Source organism: Halichoerus grypus, chromosome 7 (genome assembly GCF_964656455.1).
Source record: "Halichoerus grypus chromosome 7, mHalGry1.hap1.1, whole genome shotgun sequence".
Lineage (NCBI taxonomy): Eukaryota > Metazoa > Chordata > Mammalia > Carnivora > Phocidae > Halichoerus > Halichoerus grypus.
The window spans coordinates 123,575,921-123,597,126 of record NC_135718.1 but is presented as its reverse complement, the minus strand read 5'-3'; the positions used below and the strand labels follow the sequence as shown (position 1 = coordinate 123,597,126).

The window sequence follows — 21,206 nt, the reverse complement described above, 5'->3', positions numbered from 1 at the left end:
TATTGCAATTGATGAGCCAATACTGATACATTAACTGAAGTTCATACTTTAGGGCTCATTCTTTGTCTTATACATGCTGTGGATTTTGTCCAATGTATAATGACATGTATCCACCATTAAGATATCATACAGAATAGTTTCAATGCCCTAAGAATCCCTTGTGTTCAACCTATTCATCCATTTTTCCCTTCCACCAACCGTTGGCAAACCTTGATCTTTTTTTTTAATTGTGGTAAAATATACATAACATGAAATTTTAATTATTTTTAAGTGTACAATTCAGTAGCATTAAGTACATTCACAATGTTGTATAACCATCACTACTATTTCCAAAACTTTTTCATCAACCCAAACAGGAACTCTGTACCCATTAAACAACAAATCCCTCTATCCCCCACCCTACCCCAGTACCTGGTAACTTCTATTTTCTGTCTCTATCAGTTTCCTTATTTTAGGTACTTTGTATAAGAGGAGTCATGCAATATTATCCTTTTGTGTCTGACTTATTTCACTTAGCATAATGTATTCAAGGTTCATCTGTGTTGTAGCATGCATCAGAATTTAATTTCTTTTTATGGCTAAATAATATTCTACTGTGTATATATATAAATATATATATACATATATAGATATATCATATATACACATTTTGTTTATCCATTTATCCATTGAGGGACACTTGGGTGGGTGGCAGTTCTTCTAAAAATTAAACATAGAATTACCACAGGATCTAGTGAATAAATGAAATCCTAAAAAAAAAAAAAAAAAAAAGGAATGGAATGGAATGGAATAGGATGAAAAAAACCTTAAACCTGTTTCTTGCAACATATATAAATTACTGTTTCCTTTATTAGAGAAGAATTTGAGATAATGCCCATTATCTTTATTGGTAAACCAGTATCAGGTATACTTAAAATAATCCAGTAATTTGAATATGTATACTTTGTTAGTGTGTTTTTAGTTGTTTAAATTGTACAAATCCTCAGATGGCACAGAATCAAAAAAGCTGTACAAGGCTTCAGTTGAATTGTGGCCTTCTGCCAAGTATACTAGACTAGAATTTCAAGAATAGAAGACTGGTGGCATTAAGACACAAGGTGTATAAAAAAAGGAAATAGAGACTCAAAGGCAAACTGGCTATTTTTCAATTTGGCCAAAGGTGGATTCAGCCAAATATGCTTAAGATTTTGTGAAAATACATTTTGAGATTTCTTTTTAACATCATAGTTTTAGTGATAAATTTCATAGAATAAATAACGTTGATTTTTTTTTTTTAGAAACATGTTTGGTCCCTGAATTATACCATGGAAATTATTCCACAACGCAGAAAACATTCCAAGTGAAGGACAAAGTACAATATGAATGTGCTGCTGGCTACTATACCGCTGGAGGGAAGAAGACCGAGGAGGTAGAATGTCACACACATGGATGGTCTCTCACACCAAAATGTACCAGTAGGTTCTCATTTTAAAGACAATCTAGTCTCATTTTAAAAACTTCCTCTCGTCCAGAAGTGTATATAAATTGTCACACTCATGTTTCATTTTTCATACTTTTTTGGGGTTTTTTTTTTGCTTCTGGTTTTAATTATTTTGATCATAGGCTTTGATCATTTATTTTTTTTTTTTTTAAAGATTTTATTTATTTATTTGAGAGAGAGAGAATGAGAGACAGAGAGCATGAGAGGGAAGAGGGCACAGGGAGAAGCAGACCCCCTGCTGAGCAGGGAGCCCGATGTGGGACTCGATCCCGGGACTCCAGGATCATGACCTGAGCCGAAGGCAGTTGCTTAACCAACTGAGCCACCCAGGCGCCCGGCTTTGATCATTTAAAGCTCTCAAATAGAAAAAGAATTTCTTTTAGCTCAGATAATTAAATTAAAATAAACCTAATGATATTTAATAAATATAGGAATTGACAAGTTTTGTTATATATAACAACATATGGCAAATTTACTAATTTCTATTCCAGATATGGTATATAAGTAGTAGGTGAATTTTATTCAACAGAAAAAATAACACTCTTTTGTATTTTATTTGTTCTTTCATTTTAGAATTAAAGTGCTCTTTAAGATTAATAGAAAATGGTTATTTTCATCCTATAAAGCAAACATATGAAGAAGGAGATGTAGTTCAGTTTTTCTGTCATACAAATTATCATCTAAGTGGATCTGACTTAATTCAGTGCTATAACTTTGGTTGGTACCCAGAATCTCCTGTATGTGAAGGTAATTTTTAAAATTTCACACTCGTACAAATAAAACACCATGTCTTAATCAGCTTTAATTTCTATAAAAAAAATGTTTCTGATGATATCTAATTCTTGTCCTGAGTGCTATTTTTTTTAAGTTTCAGAGGCAGAATTTAGTGATTTATCAGTTGCATACAACACCCAGTGCTCATTACTTCAAGTGCTTTCCTTAAAATGCCCATCCCCCAGTTACCCCATCCCCCCACCCACCTCCCCTCCAGCAACCCTCAGTTTGTTTCCTAGAATTCAGTGTCTCCTATGGTTTGCCTCCCTCTCTTGTTTTCGTCTTATTTTATTTTTCCTTCCCTTCCCCTATGTTCATCTGTTTTGTTTCTGAAATTCCACATGAGTGAAATCATATAGTATTTGTCTTTCTCTCACTGACGTACAATTACTCAGCCATCAAAAAGAAGGAAATCTTGCCATTTGCAACGACGTGGATGGAACTAGAGGGTATTAAGAGGAGTGCTATTTTTAAAAATATGTATGGTCTTTTAAATCATTGCTAGATATTTTCAGCAATATTTAATCTGGAAGAAATCTTAAATTTTACATTAGTTTGTAGAGTGGATATAACTTTTAAACTCTCTTATTATAATGAATAAATTTTATTTATTGGGAATTACTAGACCCAATTATCCCAAGCTGGCAGCTTTGTGAGGGTTCTTTCCTATTTGGCTACATATTTCCTGATGTGAAAAAACAGTCTTCAAAATGGTGGGGGTAAAGAACAGAAAAATCAGCAGAATATTACCCAGAGTAAAAATGAAAACTATGGTCCTCGAGTAAGAGCTCTCCTAAAATGTAATGTCTATGGTAAGTTTCTACCACTGGACATGTCCAAGCAGATAGTATGATCACCTACTGGGAAACAACAATTCAAGCATCATTTAAACATACCTACAATGAGATATGAAGGAAGTCCAAGCCTAGCAGAGGGAACAAATTTGAAAAAGTAATTGACACAATGTGACAAATATAATAAAGTCAGGTATAAAGTATTTGAACAAACACTGAAGATTTTGATTGGTATGGTGCGGGATAGCATTTTTGGAGGTGATGGATAACATTTGAACTGAAAGATAAGTAGGAGTTTGAGGATTGGGGGGATGGGGAGAGGTAAAGGTCTTGATAGCCTCTATTTTCTCTGTAGTATAGAAATTAATGTCATTATTGATAGATAAGAGGAAGACAGGAAAGTAGAACTTGGAAGAGGGGGTGAAGATTTGAAGCAAATGCTAGGAGGGGAGGGAGATGACCAGGGGTATGAGATGAGATTGCCCGGAATGATCCTAATTCTTTAAATGCACCAAATGATAACTTCAATGTTTTTATTTTTGTTTTGAATTTTCCAGTCCTGCCCAAGAGCCTTGGTCTAACAGTAGAGAAGAAGATTGTTAGCAAATTGTCTATAGCATGTTATTTCAGAAATAAATGGTAAACCTACTTAATAGCTACTCCACCCCCCCATCCAAATTAGCATGCCAATGTGCCTGTTATTTTCTCTAGTAAATAGTCATTAGATGTAGGGTAGGCAGTGCAGTTGGCTGAATAATAATAAATTACATCCTAATCCCCAGAACCAGTGAATGTTACCTTACTTATATGGCTAAAGGGACTTTGCACATGTGATAAAGTTAAAGATCTTGAGGTTGGAATAATTTCTGGGATTATCCATGTGGACCCTAAATATAATCACAAGCCTTTTTATAAGAGGGAGGCAGAGGGAAATTTGACTACAGAAGTGGAATAGAGATGTGACAATGGAATGGAAGCAAGAGGATGGAGCAATAGGAGGAAAGGTCATGTGCCTAGGAATGCATGCAGCCTCCAGAAGCTTGAAAAGGTGAAGAAGCTGATTCATAAATCTTGAAGAAGGAATGCAGCTCTTCTGACAACTTGATTTTAGCCCAGTGAAACTGATTCTGGACTTTTGGCTTCCAGAACTGTAAGAGAATAAATTTGTGCTATTTTAAGCCACTTAATTATAATAATTTGTCACAACAGCAATAGAAAATTAAGACAGTCTGTGTTTTAGAATACTGAAGAACAGATTTTATTTAATTCATATAGACATAGGTACAAGAACAGATCCACCACTTCATAGTTAATTTACTTACTTCAGAAGTTTCAGTTTATTTATCTATAATATGAGAGAAATAATTGTCCCTGCTTAATAAAGTTATTTTAGGATTAGAGGAGATAATGAATGCTGTTTTAATTTTCTTGCTTTTTTAGTTTTCTATTGGTGCATAACAATGCCATTACAAATTTAGCAGCTTAAAAGAGCACACTTGTATTATTTCATAATTTCTGTAGGAGTCTGAGCCTAACTTATCTGGCTCCTCTGCCCTCCTGTTGAACAAAGCTGCAATAAAATGTCAGCTGGGGCTTCAGTCTCATCTGAGGCTTGACTGGGGAAGAATCTGCTTTCAAACTCATGGTTATTGGTAGCACTGAGTACTTGGCAGACAGCTGAACTGAGAGCCTCAATTTCTTCTTGGCTGCCAGCTGGAGGCAGCCCTCTGCCCCTTGCCTCCCCATTTGGGAGCTTACAATGTGGGGGCTTGCTTTTTATCAAAATCAGCAGGAAAAGGGTCTCTCAGCAAGAATGGCCTTACCATACTCTGTTACGTATCATGCATACATAATCACATACTCCCATCTTCTTTGCTGCATTCATTGGTTAGAAGCAAGTCACAATTCCTGCTTATGAGGAGGGTTATCACACAAGCAAGTGAACATCAAAAACATCAAAAGTGGAGATCAAGGGGTGACCCTAGGGTCTGTCTTCCATACTTCCTATGGTACTTGGCTCTACGAATGTGCTTATTAAATCTACATATTATTTTTTGTAATTATATGACTAAATATGGTGATTTTTTTTAATAAGGAAGAAGAAATCGATGTCCTCCTCCGCCTCTGCCTCTAAACTCCAAAATTCAAACATATTCAACAACTTATCGTGATGGAGAAACAGTTCACGTAGAATGTGAACTTAATTTTGAGATACAAGGATCAGAAGAAATACGTTGTAAAAATGGAAAATGGACAGAACCTCCAAAATGCATTGGTTAGAAACACCTTAATCAGCTTTCCCTAGGATGAAGTCTGCATGTGTAGCTAAATGGTCTCTTCTCTTTAATTTGTCTCTTTTCAGAAGAAAAGGAGAAGACAGCCTGTGGGGACCCACCCTTCATTGAGAATGGTACAGCAAACCTGGACTCTACGATTTATTACAATGGGGATAAAGTGGCATATGAATGTAAAAGTGGGTATCATCTTCATGGATCAACAGAAATAACTTGTAAACGTGGAAAGTGGACACATCCTCCTGAGTGTGTTGGTATGTATGCTACACTTACCAGCAATAGCTAAGCCTGTTGTGTAAAAATTTTTCATTTTCCTTATTTAATCCACGTATTTCTTAGAAAACACACTGATTCAGCACCTACTCTGCTACTTTTTTTGTGTGTATGCAGCCTTCTGTAGAATTTAACCCAATATAAAGAATTGGGAAACTAAAAAAATTTTTTTGAATATACATTAGTGCTAATTAAGCACTCTTATCTGACCTGTTTGACAGCATGACTTCTGAGCTTTAGATGAAAGCACATAAGTAACAGTGGAATGGGTGACTGGCCATGATCATGATCTACTTTCTCTCCCTTCATGTCCTACAAAGTCATGTTAGAGCACTCTGTTCCTGCCTTTGGGTCAATCCTTCTGATATTACTTATGCATCTGGCCAGTTTGAGCCCTATACTATACATTCTGAGACCTGTCCCTGGTCTTTGGTTTCACTAACGCACAACCAGGCTATGGTCGCACCCACTCCTGGGTGCTACCTTTCCTGTCACCCTTCTCATTTCTTGATCTCTCCTAGAAAGATCTCCACAAACATGTTTACTTAAGATATTTATTGCATAAGAGAAAAGCTATTAAGGATGCTAAAGAAATGAGCAGAGTAAGAGAAAAACTAAAGAGAGAAAAAGTAGACAATTTCATCCATGGATTGACTGAGATCTGGGATGAAAAGAATGAGAATTAAAAAATAAAAGTGGATAATGACAAAAAATAGTTTTAGAATTGACCATAATCTTCAGGTTATTATTTACCTTTCTATACATTTTAAGAATATCTGTATCATGATTCCTTCATAAGAAAAGTGACAGATATGTGTTTTTAGGCAAAACATTTACTGTTTATTCTTAGTAAATTTTTAGAATATTTGGTCTGAATAACATTTTTCTCATTTCTGGAGAATTTAGAAATCAACTGTCCTAAACTATGTAATACAAATAATGAGGTACAGTAGTATGAGTAACTATATGATATCCTTAGGTTGTTATAAATTCATATTAATTTTAAAATAACCTCTTTTCTTAGAAAATAATGAGAATTGTAAGCCTCCACCTGATGTAATAAATGGGGCTGTTGTTGACGGATTACTGGCAAGCTACACAACAGGGTCCTCGGTGGAATATAGATGCAATGAATATTACTTACTGAGTGGAGCAAAAGTATCTCATTGTGAACAAGGAAGATGGTCATCCCCACCTATTTGCTTAGGTAAGACAGAGGATGCATTGTATTTTTTTTTTAATTTTCCCAGGTCTATTGAGATACAATTGACATATAATATGAATTTAAGGTGTACAATGCCATGAGTTGATACACATATATGTTTTGAAATGATTACCACAATAAGGTTAATTAACATTCCCTTCACTTCACATAGTCATAGTTGTACTACTGTTGTTCTTGTCATTATGATGAGTGCATTTAAGATCTACTCTCTTGGCAACGTTCAAGTATTCAAAACAATATTGTTAACTATAGTCACCATTATGTACGTTAGATCCCTAGAACTTATTCCTTTCATAACAACCCATTGAATTTCTCATACCATTACATTTGTATTTTTATGTTATTTTTTATATAACATTTTATAGCATGGAAATGATGATTTTTGTATAAATCTTTTTTTCCAAAGTGTTTTTCCTTCTCATTTTTGTAAGCAGAATATCTAATATCAGAGGGTCTAAAACTACATTAGTTCTTACCTACTACTTTTTAAAAATTGTGGTAAAATTTGAACAACAGAACTTTACCATGTTAGCCATTTTTAAGTGTGCATTTCAATGGCCTTAAGTAGATTCACATTTTTGTGACTGATTACTTTTTTCCTAACTGATATCCTCAGCATCTCTCCCTATATTGTCCCCAGAATGTCATTTGGAGAGAATAATCAATCCAATTCTTTCCTTGGGAGAGCATATTGTTAATAGCTTTCTTGGCTGTCAATTCCTCACTTGAATGGTCACCTTTGTTCTATTTTGTTGAGCAAATAAAACATGTTTATGATTATTTTAAATGTATTTTGAATTAAGACATGGTGTAACTAACATTAATGATTCAAGTGGAGAATTAGGAGAGCTATCTAAATAATTATCTCGTTTGAGATAACTTTCAGAACATAATATTCACCTTTCATTTCAAGCCTATAGATTTGCCTCATTTTTTAATTTTGCTAGTCAGAATTACATTTAAAAGTAATGTAATCGGTCACTACAGTTGCAATGAACTTGTTACGTTGTGACTTTTACAAATAGGTAATGGTATCATAAACTTTCTCTAAGTTAAAATAAAATGGTCACTTAATTATAAATATTAGCATTTCAAACTATAAATGCAAATCATTGTTATTTACCAAAAAAATTAATAAATATATAGAAGCAACTAGAAGAAAACAGAAAATATCAGTAACTTGGGCTGAAACAAATGCTATTAATGACTTAGATAATGGTTTTCTAAACCTTTTTATACACACACACACACACACACACACAACACATATTTACAAAAAATATATGCTGTCATGAGAGGCTATTTAACTCGTTTTTTTCCCACAAACTATATTATGAACATGGTTGGATATACTTCTACAATATACATTTTAATGGCTGCCTAGTATTCCATAATGCAGATATGCCATAATTAAATTAGTCACTTTTTGATGGAAGTTTAGTGTGTTTTCAACATTGCCAAATTGTCCCTCAGAAAGTTAATCTGATTTACAACTCTACCATCAGTGGGGCGCCTGGGTGGCTCAGTTGGTTAGGCGACTGCCTTCGGCTCAGGTCATGGTCCTGGAGTCCCGGGATCGAGTCCCGCATCTGGCTCCCTGCTCAGCGGGGAGTCTGCTTCTCCCTCTGACCCTCCTCCCTCTCATGCTCTCTGTCTCTCGTTCTCTCTCTCTCAAATAAATAAATAAAATCTTTAAAAAAAAAAACAACTCTACCATCAGTGGATTAAAGAGTAGTTGTCTTAATCCTTGTCAACTTGAATATTTTAATCTTCATATATTGTTAACCCAACAATTAAAATTATTTTAACTTGGTTTATTTAAGTACTAATCAATTGAGTTTATTTTCATTTGATTTGTTTAAGTATTAATATATTAACTTTTTAATATATTAATATCTTTCATTTGGTTTATTTAAGTATACTCAATTGAGCATTTTTCAATTTTCTAGTGGCCAGAGGTTGTTTTATTCAATGACTTTGATTTTTCATACTTGTAATAAAAGTTTTATTTACATAAATTATATTATTCATTTGACAATGATGCAAGATACAATGATGTATATTGCAACCATTTTTATTTTCCTGTTATTTATTTATATTGTTTGTGTATATATCTATATGTTTATATTTTAAGTCTTAAGCTCTTTCAACATCTCCTTTGTGGCTTCTCTATTCCAAGTCATTCTTAGCTGCTGTTCTCATTCGAATTCAGATATGTCTACCTATAGCTTTTCTATTGCTCTCATATTTTCATAAAGGTTTTTGATATTAAGTTTTTGATGATGTGACTGATAATGCATTGAATGGAAATACAGTCATCTCTGAGGATAAAGACTGGAAAGGTTTAAGGAAATCTATCATTCTGTTTCTGGAAAAATTGCCTCTAGACACATAGACTTGGTGCTAATAAATCAAAGCAAATACTGAATGGGGGAAGATTATTTATTGTCATCAGGGCAAGAGGGCAGAGCTTGGTACATCTTATTTATCCTTAGGAATTGCAAGTATTCTCACTACAAATGGGAAAAAATGGTGTGATAAGGAGCAGAATCTTCCATCTATGAATTATTGTTCCAGACATTATGAACCTTTTTAATCCCCCCCAGTACTGATCTTCCCATCTCATTCTACTCCAGCCACTCTGGTCTCCTTGCTCTTCCTCACATAAGCTAAGTATGCTCTCACCTCAGGGGTGTTTCCTCTTCCTGGAACACCCTTCGCTCAGAAAATGCCATGGTTCACTCATCTGTGCAAATACTATTTCTTACTTAGGCCTATCACAACCACTTAACTTAAAAGTGTAACTTCTCTTACCTCATCCCTTTCGATAGCCCCTCCTCTCCCTCCACTACTCATTTCCCATCTTATTTATTGCATGTGGTTTAAAGATGGCCACAGATTATACACCCATATTTATTATAGTTATTGCTTGTCCATGCGTGTTTCTCCCATTTAGAAGGTATGTTCCATGAGGGTGGGGATCTTTGCTTTGTTCTTTGATGTACCTCAAGTGGTAGGTGTCTCACAAATATTGTACAATAAATACATTTTCTATTTCATGATTTTTATTTTATTTTTTTAAGGTTTATTTATTTATTTTAGAGAGAGAGAGAAAGAAAGAGTATGCGCATGAGTGGGGGAAGGGACAGAGGGAGAGAATCTTCAAGCAGACTCTGCGCTGGGCATGGAGCCCCACCTGGGGCTTGATCTCAAGACCCATGAGATCATGACCTGAGCCAAAACCAAAAGTCAGACACTTAACCAACTGAGCCACAGGCGCCCCTCATGATTTTTATTTTATAGGGAGACGATCATGCTTAACCTAAGTGATTGTAATATACATATATATGTATACATATATGTATATATATTTTTTTTTACTGAAGTATAGTTGGCACACAATGTTACATTATTTTGGGGACTGCATCATATTGATTCGACAAATCTAAATGTTATGCTATGAGCACCGCCAATGTAGATACCATCAGTCACCATACAATGCAATTACAATACCATTGACTAAATTCCCTCTGCTGTACCTTTTATCCTCATGATTTATTCATCCCATAATCAGAAGCCCATATATCCCACACCCCTTCACCCATTTTGCCCATTCCCATACCCTCCTTCCTTCTGGCAGCCATCAATTTGTTTTTTTATATATGACTTAATTTCTGGGGGGGGTTGTTTATGCGTTTGTTTTATGTTTTAGATTCCACATAAAATTAAATCATATGGTATCTGTCTTTCTGCGAATTATTTCACTTAGGATAATACCCTCTAGATACATCTAGTTGTTGTAGATGTCAAGATTTGTTGTTGCAAATGGCAAAATTTCATTCTTTTTAATGGCTGAGTAATATTCCATTACATGGACACTTGTGTTGCTTCCATATCTTAGCTATTGTAAATAATGCTGCAATAAACATAGGGGTGCATACAGCTTTTTGAATTAGTGTTTTAATTTTCTTTGGGTAAATACCCAGAAGTGGAATTATTGGATCATATAGTATTTCTATTTTTAATTTTTTGAGGGGCCTCCATAATGTTCACCACAGTGGCTGCACCAATTTATATTCCCACCAACACAGCACGAGGGTTTTCCCCCCTCCACATCCTCACCAACATTTGTTACTTCTCTTTTTGATTCTAGCCATTGTGGTTTTGATTTGCATTTCCCTGGTGATGAGTGATGTTGAACATCTTTTCATGTGTCTGTTGGCCATTTATATGTTTTCTTTGGAAAAACGTCTATTCAGGTCCTCTGCCCATTTTTTAATTGGATTATTTGTTTTTTGTGTGTGTTGAGTTGTATAACTTCTTCATATATTTTGGATATTAACCCATTATCAGAAATATCCTTTACAAATACCTCCTCCCATTCAGTGAGTTGACTTTTTGTTTTGTTGATGGTTTCCTTTGCTGTGCAAAAGCTTTTTATTTTGATGTAGTTCCAATAATTTACATTTGCTTTTGTTTCCCTTGCCTCAGGAGACATATCTAGAACAATGTTGCTAAGGCCAAAGCCAAGAAGGTTACTGCCTATGTTTTCTTCTAGGAATTTTATGGTTTCAGGTCTCACATTTAGGTCTTTTGTCCATTTTGAGTTAATTTTGGGGTATGGGGTAAGATCAGGCCCTTATTATATTATCCTAAAAAGTTTTATTCTTTTGCATGTTGCTGTCCAGTTTTCCCATCATCATTGATTGAAGACTGTCTTTTTCCCATTGTAATATTCTTGCCTCCTTTGTCATAGATTAACTGACCATATGAGCATGGATATATTTCTGGGCTCTCTATTCTGTTCCATAAATCTATGTGTCCATTTTTATGCTAGTATCATACTGTTTTGATCACTTCAACTTTGTCATATATCTTGAAATCAGAGATTGTGACACCTCCAGTTTTGTTCTTCTTCCTAAAGATTGCTTTTGTTATCTGGAATCTTTTGTGGTTCCATATAAAATTTAGGATTATTTGTTCTAGTTCTGTGGAAAATGCTATTGGTATTTTAATAGGAATTGCATGGATCTGTAGATTGCTTTGGTTAGTATGGACATTTTAACAATATTAATTCTCCCAATCCATGAGCATGGAATGTCTTTCCACTTCTTTGTGTCAGTTTCAATTTCTTTCATCAATATGTTTTATAGTTTTCAGAGTACAGGTCTTAACCTCCTTGGTTAAGTTTATCCCTAGGTATTTTATTCTTTTTGGCGTATTTATAAATAGAATCGTTTTCTTAATTTCTCTTTTTACTACTCTGTTAGTAGTGCATAGAAATGCAATTGATTTCTGTGTATTAATTTTGTATCCTACAATTTTACTGAATTCATTTTTTACTTTTAATAGTTTTTTTATGGAGTCTTTAGGGTTTTTTGTGTATAGGATCATGTCATCTGCATTAACTTTTTTCCTTATCAATTTGTATGTCTTTTTTTTTTCTAATTGCTGTGGCTAGAATTTTCAGTGCTATGTTGAATAAAAGTGGCAAGAATGGACATCTTTTTCTTTTTCCTGATCTTAGAGGAAAAGCTCTCCAATTTTAACCACTGAGTATGATGTTAGCTGTGAGTTTATCATATATGGCCTTTCTTATGTTGAGGTATGTTCCCTCTAAACCACTTTATTGAGTGTTTTTTAAATGAGTAGATGTTGACATTTCTCAAATGCTTTTTCTGCATATACTAGATGATTATACAGTTTTATCCTTTGTTTTGTTGATGTGTATCACATTGAATGATTTATGACTATTGAAACATCCTTGCATCTCTAGAATAAATTTCACTTGATCATGGTGATTTTTTAATGTGTTATTGAATACAGTTTGCTAATAATTTGTTGAGAATGTTTGCATCTGTGTTCATCGGGGATATTGGCCTGTAGTTATCTTTGTTTGTAGTGTCTGTCTGGTTCTGGTATCATGGTGATCCTGGCCTTGTAGAATGTACTTGGAAGCTTTCCTTCTTCCTTTATGTTTTGGAATAATTTGAGGAAAATAAGTATTAACTCCTCTTTAAATGTTTGGTAAAATTCACCTATGAAGCCATCTGGTCCTGGACTTTTGTTTGTTGGGGTTTTTTTATTACCAATTCAATATTGTTACTAGTAATTGGTCTGTTCAGATTTTCTATTTCTTCCTGATTTAGTTTTGGAAGATTATAGGTTTCTAGGAATTTACCTATTTCTTCTAGGTTGTCCGATTTGCTGGCATATGAATTTTGTAGTATTCTCTTATAATCCTTTGTATTTCTGTGGTGTCAGTTTTTACTTCTCTTTTATTTCTAATTTTATTTATTTTTGTCCTCTCTTTTTTTCTTGATGAATCTGGCTAAAGGTTTATCAATTTTGTTTATCTTTTCAGAGAACTCCTGGTTTCACTGATCCTTTCTATTGTTTTTTTTTTTTAGTCTCTACATCATTTATTTCTTTCTGCTCTGATCTTTATTATTTCCTTCCTTCTACTAATCTTGGGCTTTTTTTTTTTTTGGCTCCTTTAGGTACAAGGTTAGACTGTTTTTTTGGGGTGTATATATATTTACAATTATTATATGCTCTTGTTAGAATGATTTCTTAATCATAATGATTACATAATGCTTCTTTATCTCTTGTTACTGTCTTTATTTTAAAGTCTCTTTTGTCCAATATAAGTATTGTTACACTGGCTTTTTTTTTTTTTTTTTTGCTTCTATTTGCATGGTATATCCTTTTGTATCTCTTCACTTTTAAGTCTAAAGTGTGTCTCTTCTAGCTTAGATGATTTTTTTTTAAGATTTTCTTTATTTATTTGACAGAGAGAGACACAGCAAGGGAGGGAACACAAGCAGGGGGAGTGAGAGTGGGAGAAGCAGGCTTCCTGCTGAGCAGAGAGCCCAAGGCGGGGATCGATCCCAGGACCCCGGGATCATGACCTGAGCCGAAGGCAGACCCTTAACAACTGAGTCACACAGGCGCCCCTTAAATAATAGTTTTTAATGTTCAAATTAAGTGGTTTTAATTTATAATATAATAATAAGAAGAAGAAATGTATAAATTCATTTGATAGCAATAAAGTGTATACTTTATTATGTATATGTGTGAGGAGTTTTAATAATGTAAATATTAAATATAAAACATTGCTTTTGATACCTGTCAAAATTTTTCTTTTAAAAATACATTAAACTTCATATTTGTCAAATGAATAAATAATTTAAAAGAACATTTTGTTTTACAGAGCCATGTACTATTAATGTGGACTACATGTACAGAAATAACATAGAGATGAAGTGGAAGTATGAAGGAAAGGTCTTACATGGAGATTTAATAGATTTTGTATGTAAACAAGGATATGACTTATCTCCATCAACCTCGTTGTCTGAATTATCTGTACAATGCAATAGAGGAGAAGTGAAATATCCTTTATGTATTAGAAAAGGTAAAACAATGCTTTCTGACAATTTCTCAAGTGATCAATATCACCACTTGGGTTCAAAGTATAAGACAGACCCTACCCAACTCACCACCATCATCTTCTAATCTATAAATTGGGAATGATCTGATCAATTTCCAGTAAGCACATACACCTAAATAGGATGACTATGCTGACATCTTTTAATTCCAATAAGTCAGTTTTATAAAGGGAGAAATTAATAGATCTTATAGATATCACCAGACTATCAGAGGACTGATCCCCCTAATGTGAACAATCAATAACTCTGGAAAACATTGCTTTTCTTGGGGTTTGCTGGAGACTATTGTTTCAGAAAAGGACTTGATCAGATTGAAAGATTTTGTGTGCTGCTTAGATATGGAACTATTACTTTTAATAAGAAAAAAATGGAAGAGAATACATGCAGAAAGCATGGCTTCAAATGGGTTTCATACATTTTCACATCTAGATAAAAAGGGAAAAATAAAATAATGTTTATTAATACTTTGCCAGTTTTAAATATGTTTTTCAATATTATAATATGAGATTCTAATTGCAATAATCAATTTTATAGTATGAAGTTATTGTAGAACTATGCTCTCAATAGTTAAAATTTGACAGCTATCTTAAAAATGCTTTTACATGAAATATCTCATTTTATTTCTTTTTGTTTATTTTTTTTTTTAGAGAGAGAGAGAGAGAGAGCGTGGGGTGGGGGTGGGGCAGAGGGAGAGAAATCCTCAAGCCGACTCCACGCTGAGCACAAAGCCTGAGGTGGGGCTCAGTCCCACGCCCCTGAGATCATGACTTGAGCAGAAATCAAGAGTTGGTGCTTAACCACCTGAGCCACCCAGGAGTCCCTATCTTATTTTATATCTATAGCAACTATTAAAGTATTGGATGTTTATTATAGAAATTCATTGTATGCTTTTAAAATCATTTTTTCAGAATCTAAAAGAATGTGTGTATCTCCTCCACTTATTAAAAATGGAGTCATAATTAGTTCAACATCAGACATCTATGAAAATGGTTCCTCGGTAGAATACAAATGTTTTGATCACCATTTCCTTCAAGGATCTAAGGAGTCCTATTGTTTAGAGGGAGTGTGGACTACGCCACCATTGTGTTTAGGTATGTACTACGAAATAGCCACCTATTTAATAAAATAAAACCATATCTTTTCCCACTTTCTCTTCTCTGTTAGTTAATATAATACTATTATAATGCTTAATTTGCTATCTTTGTGTATCAGTGTGCCTATTTCATCACTGGTTTCTATTCTCTCCTGTAGATCATAAATAACTATAGTCCATCTTGCCCTAACAAATATTTACTAAATACAAACCATACACTAAGTACTGGTGTTTTATGGGGCTATAAGATGAATAAGTCATGGTGGTATGGTACATATGTTAACAGTTATCATTTAGTACCATGTGACTGGTACTATAATAGAAAACATGAGTGCAATGGGGAAACAAAGATAGAAAGTTGAAGCAAGTTATGCCTTATTAGTGAAAATTATCAGGAGACATAAAAAACCATATCTTTAAATAAAAAGAAAATATTTTTTTGTTTCCATATCTGACTTATTTACTATCTTATTTCACCAGCTTGGACTTGAGTACAATACTGAGTAGAAGAGGTAGTGGGTATCTTGTTTCCCAATCTCATAAGTAAAACTTTCAACAATTCATCTTTAATTATAGTGTTATAAATACTTCAAAATCAAATTAAAAATATAGAAAGTTTAATTTCTATTTTTCTAAGAGTTTTTAAAAAAATCTTCAGTGAGTGTTTAATTTTAGCACTGTCTATTAAAATAATCATATTATTACTTTTTCCCCCTGGAATTATATTGCTTCTTCCTGAATGTTAAAGCATGATTACATTCCTGTAATAAATCACACTTGGTTGTGATGAATTATGCTTTTTACATGTTATTGGATTTTATTTGCTTATATTTACTTAGAAGTTTCACATCTATTTTTATGAGAGAGATCAGTCTGTTATTTTGTTATTTTCCTTTGGGTTTGGTATGAAGTTTCTGCTTTCCTCATATGGTGAATTGGTAAGCTCCCTCTTTTTCAATTCCCTGGAATTTGTGTAAGATTGGTACCATTTCTTCCTTAATAATTGTAGGAATCCACCGAACATGCCATTTGAACATCAAGTTCTCTCTAAAGAAAGATCCTGACAGCTGTCAGTTTTGGTAGGGTGGTTTATAGAAATTTGTCAATAATATCTAAATTGTCAAATTTGTTGACATAATCTTGTTTACAACATCCTTTTACATTCTTTTTAATGCCTTTAGTGATATGTCATTTGTTTTTGCTGCTATTAAGCTGTATCTTTCTTTCTTGACATGTCTTGCTAAGGGTCTATTACTATTTTTTTTTTTTGAAGTTTGGGTTTTTTAAAAAAAAAGATTATTTATTTTAGAGAGGGGGAGGATCAGGAGCAGAGGGAGAGGGAGAAAGAAAGCAGACTCCCCACTGAGCCTGGAGCTCAACCTAGGGCTCCAATTCAGGACCCAGAGATCATTCATGATCTGAGCCAAAACCAAGAATTGGTCAGTAAACCAAATGAGCCATCCAGGCCCTGGGTCTATAACTTTTATTAGGCATTTCAAACAACTAGTATTTACATTTGTTACCCTTTCATCAAATGTTGCTTACTCTTTTAATAATTTATTTTTTTTATTTTTTTATTTTTTTTATTTTTTTTATTTTTTATTTTTTTTATTTTTTAAAGATTTTATTTATTTATTTGACAGAGAGAGACACAGCGAGAGAGGGAACACAAGCAGGGGGAGTGGGAGAGGGAGAAGCAGGCTTCCCGCCGAGCAGGGAGCCCGATGTGGGACTCGATCCCAGGACCCTGGGATCATGACCTGAGCCGAAGGCAGACGCTTAACGACTGAGCCACCCAGGCGCCACCTCTTTTAATAATTTAAATTCTTATTATTTTCTCTCTTCTAATTTCTTAAATTTATTTTATTACTCTTAGCTTTTTAGGTGGATACTTATATTACTAATTTTCAGCCTTTCTTTTTTAAAGGATTTTTAAAGAAAATTTAATTTAATTTGTTAATGATACAGTAAGGATATAATTATATCTTTAAATTTCCTACTGAGCACAACTTTAACTTTATCCCACACATTTTTATATTTTGGAATTTTATTATTATTCAGCCATCCAGTTAAAAAATACATGATACCCATTTTGATATCTTGTATGCACTCTGAGTTATGTAGAAGTTTGTTTTTTAGTTTCTAAGCATTGGAAGATTTTCTAGTTTCCTTTTGTTATTGATTTCTAATTTGAATCCATTGAGACACACTTTGAATTATATAAATCTTTTGAAATTCATTGATACTTACTTTATTACAAGCATATGTTTATTGTAGGTACACATTCTTTTGTACTTGAAATAAACAAATAATTGTCATTGTTGGATTCACTGTTGCTGCATATATGTCAGTTGAATTTTGTTTTTCATATTAAGTTCATTCATATCTGTGCTGATTTGTGTCTGTTTTTCTATCAGTCACCAAAAGAAGTATGTTAAAGTCCCTTATACTCTGTGCATTTAAAAACATTTCTCGTATTCTCTCAATTTTTGCTTTCGTTTTTTTATACTATTCTACTAGGTACACACAAATTGAAGCATATTAAATCTTGGTGTACTGGCCCTGTATAATTTTAAAAGAGTCCTCCTTTATCTATACTAATACTTTGTTTTTGTTTGTTTTTGCCTGAAGTCTACTTTAGATGTACAAGCTTTCAACAAGTATTTACAAGGCATACATTTTTTCATTCTTTAACTTTCAACATTTTGGTTTCTTACTTTTAATGTGTATATATTGTAAGCAATATATAGTTGTTTATTTTAAAGCATACTTATTTAGTCTGACAAATTTTTATATTATTTGTCCATATACATGTTATATAAGTACTGATGTATTTGGTTTATAGCTACCATCTTACTGTACTAGATATATATCCTATCTGTTCTTTATTCTTCTCTCTCTCTCTCTTTTCTTTCTTCGGGGTAAATCAATTCTTTTTAAACCATTTCACTCCCTACTAGGTTGTCGATTATACTTTCCTCTTGGATTCCTTTCAAATTGTTATCACATAAATTACATAATTCAACCATGACTTACTACAGTTGAATATAAATTAGGACTTATACCACCTCTCCAAGACCCAGAACACTTTAGCTTGATTTACCCTTCCCACTTTTTGTATTACTGTGTCATGCATTTTCATTCTACATATAGTTTAAGTCCCAAAGATACAATGAATATTATGTTTTCCAAAAATATTCTTTAAGACTTGTTGATATGTTTTTCAGTGATTTGTTTCTCATCTTCTTCTGTTTGTTGCTATTTCTGGTTGGGATCATTTTGCACATGCCTGAAAAATATTATTTCTTTATTATTTTCTCAGTTTTTGTTTGCTTGCAAATTTCTTTATTTTCCTTCACTTTTGAAGAGGAATTTTACCAGAGATAGAATTCCCTCTTTTTCTTTCCATGCTTTAGAAGATGTCATTTTTATCCTTTTCTGCATTTTATAGTTTTTTTAAAAAAGATTTTTATTTATTTATTTGACACAGAGAGAGACAGCAAGAGAGGGAACACAATCAGGGAGTGGGAGAGGGAGAAGCAGGCTTCCTGCTGAACAGGGAGCCTGATGTGGGGCTTGATCCCAGGACCCTGGGATCATGACCTGAGCTGAAGGCAGACGCTTAACCAACTGAGCCACCCAGGCGCCCCTGCATTTTATAGTTTTTGTTAGTCAATGCCATTCTTTATTTTTTTTAAGATTTTATTTATTTATTTATTCATGTTTCAGAGAAAGAGAGAGAGAGAGAGAATACAAGCAGGGGGAGCAGCAGGCTCCCCGCTGAGAAAGGAGCCCGATGCAGGACTCGATCCCAGGACCCTGGGATCATGACCTGACCTGAAGGCAGACACTTAAGCAACTGAGCCACCCATGTGTCCCAGTCAATGCCATTCTTAATGGTACATCTTTGAAACTAAGTTTCTTTTTGTACTCTGCTGGTTTTGAGATTCTTTTCCCCTTTATTTTCAGTAGGCTATTTATGCAGGGCCTTGGTATGTGTTTCTCCAAGCATTTCATTCTTTTCTTTTTTTTAAAGATCTTATTTATTTATTTTTGCGAGAGAGGGAGAAAGAGAGCGTGCACACATGAATGGGGGAGGGGCAGAGGGAGAAGTCGACTCCCCACTGAGCGGGGAGCCTGATGCACAACTGGATTCCAGGACCCTGGGATCATGACCTGAGCCAAAGGCAGATGCTTAACTGACTGAGCTACCCAGGCGCCCCTGAGCATTTCATGCTTCAAGTTGGTAGCACTTCTTGAATCTGTGGCTTGATGTTTTTCATAGTTCTGGAAGGTGCCTTTAATCTTCTTTGTTCCCATTTGGTAATTTTCTACTGATGTATCTTCCAATTCATTAATCCTTTCTTTAGATGTGTCCAATCTGCTTTAAACTCATCTACTGAGCTCTCAATATCCTTGTATTTCTAGAATATCATTTTATGCTTTTTTTTTTTTGTAGATTTCAGTTGTCTGATGAAAAACTTTATCTTAACATCTATTTCTTCACCATGTTAATCACACTTATCTTTAAGTCCTTGCCTGCAAACTCCATTATCTGGATCATCTGTAGGCCTACTTTGATTTCTAGCCTAATTTTTTGCTATTTCTGTTAACAGTTGATTGAATATCAAATATTATGTATGGAAAATTTTAGAGACTTGAAACGATGATGTCATCTTGTTCCAGAGAATATGCATCTCTTCTTTTGGCTGATAGTGTAGGGGAAATTGGCTTCAATCTAATTAGAAATGCAGCTTTTTCTAAGCTTATTTTCAGACCTTTGTTTGCTCCTACTAATAGAACATAATCCTGCAGGGTTCTTCACTAAGAGTTTGGTGTTTATACCAAGGTTCCTCCTTCTTGACTGCCTTTCATATTACTGGGAGACTGCCAAAAAAGCTTAATGTAGCTTTTCATTCACTTTCTGCTTGGCTCTTTATCCTCTCTCTTTGCACAAGCCAAGAATAGGCAAATGCTTCAAGGGAGCAAACAGCCAGTGCAGAGTATCACATTCATTCTCTGTATCTCCCATTCCTCTGGGTTCTTGACCACTCAAGTCCTGGCTGTCATGTCTGACCTAAACTTCTGTTTTTCTATCCTCAACAACATGAGATTTCCAAAAGCTCTGCTAGCTCTATGTTTGCTGTTGACCATTCTCTACAGTCTCTCAGCTCATGCTGAGAATCAACAAATGCCCAAAGAGGAAATGCCACACAGAATGTTGGACTCATCTGAATGAGCTTTTACCAGAACCTTGGCATCTTGAGTACTGAGTGCCTTCGAAATGCTCTAATTCCTTGAAATACATGCTTCATGTCAGTTTTCAAATTTTCTAGTTTTTAGTAGAAAAAACTGGTCTGATATAGACTATTCTGTCACTATTCTGATTAGCTGGTCTGATATAGACTATTCTGTCATAGCTGAGAACAGAAGGTCCATGAATTAATTTTTAACTTGTTTTAATTAAAATGTTATGTTTTGTAGAACTATAACATTTTAAATTATAGTGCTATTTGACCTCATTTTCAAAGATATTTTGCAGTGACTATAAAGATTCTCTTAGAGTCTTTCTGATTATTTTTCTTCATTTTTATTCTGTCTATAGAACTTCTAGCATAACATCTGACACTTAGGGAATCGATAAATACTTACTGAAAATATTGAATAAAGAAGTTTGTTAATGTATTACAGTTACATGATTTATATGCTCTATTAGCAACTCTGGACCTTTAACCTGTCTCAGGACCTACTGTTTGGTGCCATGTCATCCAGGAGGCAAATAAGGACACAAACAACTCATTTTCTGAAATAACTTGACATTTTGA

The 21,206-nt window shown here is 34.0% G+C and overlaps 1 protein-coding gene across 2 annotated transcripts in view; it reads left to right on the top strand.

Moving 5' to 3' along the window:
• F13B (coagulation factor XIII B chain) overlaps window positions 1-21,206 on the top strand; it is a 34,082-nt gene that overhangs the window by 6,230 nt on the left and 6,646 nt on the right. For both annotated transcript variants that reach the window (XM_078078231.1, XM_036109072.2), the window contains exons 4-10: window positions 1,278-1,454; window positions 2,054-2,227; window positions 5,144-5,323; window positions 5,411-5,596; window positions 6,640-6,822; window positions 14,054-14,254; window positions 15,197-15,379. In XM_078078231.1, the coding sequence (XP_077934357.1) occupies window positions 1,278-1,454; window positions 2,054-2,227; window positions 5,144-5,323; window positions 5,411-5,596; window positions 6,640-6,822; window positions 14,054-14,254; window positions 15,197-15,379 (1,284 nt within the window). The remainder of the gene's footprint in view (window positions 1-1,277; window positions 1,455-2,053; window positions 2,228-5,143; window positions 5,324-5,410; window positions 5,597-6,639; window positions 6,823-14,053; window positions 14,255-15,196; window positions 15,380-21,206) is intronic.